Genomic DNA, 5,234 nt, shown 5'->3' on the forward strand with positions numbered 1-5,234 from the left:
TATCCCTGGGAAAAAATAGAGAGAAACGTCATGGAAGCTATCAAGTTACAAAATGCCTTGAGTAGGAAACCATATCTTTAAGAATTTTTATTGCATTCAAATGCAGAGCATTACTTCTTTCTTGCCAGAAAAGAAAACTGTTGTTTGTGTTTTGGGTTTTTTGTTGTTTTTTTTTTTACTGTCAAACCACCTCCATCCAGAAATTCCAAAATAAGCAAAGACAGACATCATACTATGACATTTGGATTGACTTTTATTGGCTTCTGTTCTGCCCTCTGGCCACAGCAGATAGTAGAACAAAAAGTTGAGATGCCCCAAATCCAACTAGATCTTCTTTAAGGGTCTTGATCCTGTGTAGTCTATTATGTGAGGACCATACACACAGTTGCAGTATATGTTTTCTAAAAATCATAGAGATTATACCAAATTCTGTCATGCAATTTCCAGTCTTAATTCTACCACCACTTTATCATGTTTTCCAACTGTTGATATTGTTATGTGTTGTCGAGTTGACCGCGGCTTACAGCGACCCTATGTACGATAGCTCTGAACCCTGCTCTATCCTGAGCCAATCTCACCATTTCTGACAGACTCCCCCTCATTACTCCAGTTACTGTGTCAACCCATCTTATCCAGAATCTTCCTCTCCTGCACTGTCCTTCCACCCTTCCAAGCATGATATCCTTCTCCAAGGACTGATCCCTCCTGACAATGATATGCCCACAGTATGTAAAACTGAGTCTCAAAATCCTTGCCTACAAGGGACAAGTTGGTTTCACTCTCTCCCAAGACATATGTTAGTGTTATTTGCAGTCCAAGGTATATCAGTACTCTTCTCCAGCACCTCCAAGGCATCATTTCTTCTGTCATCTTTGGTCATTGTCCAGCTTTCTGATGCACAGCAAGTAATTTTGAAGACCATGGCCTTAGTCTCCAGACTGACATAATTGCTCTTCACTCTAAAGAGGTCCCAGACAGCAGATTTTCCTAATGCACTTGATCTTTTGATTTCTTGACAGCTGTTGCCAAGAGTACTGATGTGGAACCTAGAAAGCTGAAATTGTTAACATTCTCAATTTCTTCCCCATCTATCATGTTGCTGCCAATTTGCCCAGTGAGAAGAATCTTAGTTTTCATGATGCTGAGCTTCAGTCCATATTGGAGACTAGAGCAGGTCCTCCTTAGTTCCAGCAAGCAAGGTTGTGTCATCTGCATGATGCAGGTTGTTAAGTCTTCCTCCAATCCTGATGCCACATTCCTCCTAATAAAGTCCAGCCTTTCAAATTATCTTCTCTGCATACAGATTAAAAAGGTATGGAAACATGATGAATCCTTGACACACTCCTTTACAGATTTTGAACAATGCAATGATTCTTTGCTCTGTTCTGATGACTGCCACCTGGTCCAAGTATAGATAACAACAGTCCTTTTTTGTTTCAGTTGTCAATTATTAATGCATCTTGATTGCATGTTCTGTCAATTTCAGAATGCACAAACTAGTAAAAAAAATAGGGGACTACTGGGGCATTGGCAAAAAATAAGGCCCCAGGAATCGATGGTATATCAATTGACTTGTTTCAATTAACAGATGCAGCCTTGGATGCACTCACCTCAATGTCAGAAAATTTGGAAGACGGCTTTCTGGCCAATGTATTGGAAGAGGTCTATATTTGTTCCTGTTCCCAAAAAGGGTGATCCAACTGAATGTGGAAATTATTGAACAATATCATTGATACAACATGCTAGCAAAATACTGCTGAAGATTACTAAAAAAAAGCTGGAACTGCCATTAGGAACATAGATAAGGAATTGCCAGAAGTTCAAGCAGAATTCAGAAAAGACCATGGCACCAGGGATATCATTGCTGATGTCAGATGGATCGTGGCTGAAAATAAGGAATACCTGAAGAATGTCTATTTGTGCTTTATTGACTATGCAAAGGTATTTGACAGTGTGGATCATGACAAGTTGTGGTGGACAATGAGAAGAATGGGAATCCCAGAGCATTTGATTGTGCTCACGAGGAACCTATATCTGGAGCAGGAGGCTGTTGTGTGAATGAAGCAGGGGGGGAGCACTGCATGGTTTGAAACTGGGAAGTGAGTGCATGAGAGATGTATTCTATCTCCCTACCTGTTCAATCTATATGCTGAGCAAATTATCCAAGAAGCTGGACTCTATGAAGAGGAATATGGCATCAGGATTGGAGGGAGACTCATCAATAACCTGCATTATGCAGATAACACAAGCATACTTGCTAGAAGTGAGGAGGATTTGAAGCACTTGTTGCAGAAGATCAAGGAATGTAGACTTCAGTATGGATTGCATCTCCATATCAAGAAAACAAAGATTCTTACCACTGAACGAATAGGTAGTGCCATGACGGATGGAGAGGAGATTGAAACTGTCAACAGCTTCATCTTGCTTGGATTCACAATTAACACCCTTGGTACGAGCTGTCAGGAAATAAGATTTTCCCATTGCACTGGGAAAATCTGCACTTAGAAACCTTTCCAAATTATTGAGGAGTAATGATGTCAGTTTGAGGACTAAGGTGAGTCTCATTTAGGCCATAGTCTTTCTGATTACTAGCTATGCATCCGGGACCTGGAAAATGAGTAAGAATGACGGAAAGATAATTGATGCCTTTGAGCTGTGGTGTTGAAGAGCAGGCAACGTCCCATGGACAGAATCAACAGGTATGTCTCGGAGAAGGTGCAGCTGGAGTGCTCTTTGGAAGCAAGGATGAGGCTTCGCCTCACATACTTTGGACATGTTGCTAAGAGATCTTATCCTTGGAGAGGGACACGATGGATGTTGGAAAGGGTGGAGGGTCAGCGAAGGAGAAGATGACCCTCAATCAAGTGGATTGACACGGTGACTTCTGTAATGGGTTCTCATGTGTCAGGAAGTGTGGGGATGGTGCAGTACAGGACTAGGTTAAAATCTTTTGTTCATAGGGTGGCTATGAGTCTACTCGACTCAATGGCACCTAACAACTAGAGCTTTGGTGGTCTAGTGGCAGAAGCTGCTGCACTGCTTTCCAAAGGCACACAATTTCAAGGCACCAACTGATCAACACGACAGAGTAAGGATGGACTCCTTCCCCGCTATTTACTGCTTCTGGAAATCCGCTGAAGGTTGGTTCCTACTCAGTAACAAACACTGGAGTTCAAGCCTCTCAAGTTGTTTCACATCAGGGATCTTTGTCCTTTGGGGTTTAAAACAGATTAGGTCACCGAAGTACAAACTTTGGCTGAATGATACCCAGATCACTTGGGAACCTTTATAAAACTACTGATGTGTAGTGCCACCTCGGCTCAACTTAATCAGACTTCCTAGGCGAGGGATAAGCCCATTCATGGGTGGGTTTTAGCTCCAGGTGTAATCCTAATGTCAGGGTTTAGAACCAAGCAGTTTATGACGCAACCTCGAGGAGGAAGAGCAGACACCTACTGGTTTGTAGGCGCCTGGGCGCGCCAATGACGCCGCACGCTCCTGCGCAGGCGCAGACCGGCGGCCGCGACCCAGGTGAGCGCGGGCACGTGAGCGCGCGCCTGCGCGGCGGCCCCGTCTCCACGCCGAATCCCAGGGGAGACGCAGATTGCTGGGGAGGAGGCGCGGCAATGGAGCCGCCGGCGGCGTAACCTCGGGTCGGAGCTGCTGCCCCAGGAGTCCCGGGGTCTCCGGGGGACCTGGCGCTGAATGGATGGCTCGGCTTTCGCGGCTGCAGTGCGCACTCTCGTTCCTGATCATCCTCCTGGTAGCCTCTCTCGAGTGCCAGGAGGAGGCCCAGAGCACCGACTGGCGGGCCACCCTTAAGACCATCCGGAATGGAGTTCACAAGATAGACACGTACCTGAACGCCGCCTTGGACCTCCTGGGAGGCGAGGACGGACTCTGCCAGTATAAGTGCAGTGACGGTGAGAGGAACCCAGGGCCAGCCAAGCCGGTGCTTTTAGGGGTTTGGGGGTGACAGATGCAAGGCAAACCTTGATGGTGCCCTTAAACCTTGATGGTGCCCTTAATCTTCCCGTTCTTGTGATTGAGCAATTTGGTTACAATTTCGCACTATTGTTGGAATGTGGGAAGTCACTTTCATGTGTACCATGCTTTGCTTCAGAATCAGTTTGTTGGGGGTTTTTTTCCGATTGCATTAAATTGCCTAAGAACTTGGTGACGTGCACATCACGCTCATGGAATGGAACAAGCTGTGATTTAGCTTTAGTAGTGTCCGTAAATCAGTCAAGAACAGAACAAGCAAAAAATCAAACTAGATTTTAAAAGACGGGCCATTATACAACTTTCTCTAGAAAATCGGACTTAAGTATTTTCACTGCAACGCTAAAGAACATAATTCAGACCTTTATACAGACTTTTAGTGTATACAGCTGTGGAAGTGACAACTTTCCTAGAAAATAATTTATCAAAATTGACATTGGTTTTCCGTTCCTCTTTGCTGGCTAATAGTTTTTATTTCTACTTTTTAAAAAAACAACAAAAATGCTTTTCCATTGTTGCATGCTTTCTTCTCTCCCTTCCTTTTTCCTCTCCCCTCCCTCCCCTCAACGCAGCCCCTGTTCCAGATTATCATAGGTAACTTTCACTCTTAAAACATTTGTCTGTTTGAGAACGCGTTCAGTGTCAGTGTAGGTAACAGTAACAATAGAGTCTTGGGAAGAGATAATAATTTTATTATCACTTACAATTTTTAATATTTTAATAGCTCAGATCAAGTACTTGGACTTCTCTTTGGAAATAACAAGTCAGTATGTTTCCAATAAGTTTAACCAGGATCTGTTATTATAAATTGATTTTTATTCTTTTTTTAAATGCTTAGAATATTTATTGATCTATGCACCAGGAGTATTAAGGAGTAATGATGTCAATTTGAGTACTAAGGTGTGTCTGGTTGAGGCAATTTTGATTCTTAGCTCAAGGTTCTACAGAACCAAATATTGTCAAGTCCTGCTCCATCCTCATAGGCACGGCTGTGTTTGTGCCCACTGTTGAAGCCAGTTGTATCATTCAGTCCTTCTTGATGGATTTCCCCTTTTTCACTGACGCTCCACTTTACCACACATGATGTCCTTCTCCAAGGACTGGCCCCTCCTTATAATATAGCCAAACTATAAGAGATAACATGGAGAACAACCACTTGGCCAACTGACTGGAAGAGATCTATATTTGTTCCCATTCCAAAGAAAGGTGACCCAACAGAGTGTGGAAATAAT

General features: G+C 43.5%; 1 protein-coding gene across 2 annotated transcripts in view; it reads left to right on the top strand.

Annotated features, from left to right (window-relative positions):
• The first annotated feature begins 3,703 nt into the window (after window positions 1-3,703).
• The window catches only part of PLA2G12A (phospholipase A2, group XIIA), a 20,186-nt gene continuing 18,655 nt past the window's right edge, over window positions 3,704-5,234 (top strand). Inside the window, exon 1 of one of the 2 annotated variants that reach the window (XM_006881092.1) lies at window positions 3,704-3,923. In XM_006881092.1, coding sequence (XP_006881154.1) covers window positions 3,710-3,923 — 214 coding nt within the window. In that variant the 5' untranslated portion in view covers window positions 3,704-3,709. The remainder of the gene's footprint in view (window positions 3,924-5,234) is intronic. The other variant, XM_006881093.1, reaches the window with a different exon arrangement.

The sequence above is a fragment of the Elephantulus edwardii genome, unplaced genomic scaffold (genome assembly GCF_000299155.1).
Source record: "Elephantulus edwardii isolate Elephantulus edwardi_28Jun2011 unplaced genomic scaffold, EleEdw1.0 scaffold00012, whole genome shotgun sequence".
Classification (NCBI taxonomy): domain Eukaryota; kingdom Metazoa; phylum Chordata; class Mammalia; order Macroscelidea; family Macroscelididae; genus Elephantulus; species Elephantulus edwardii.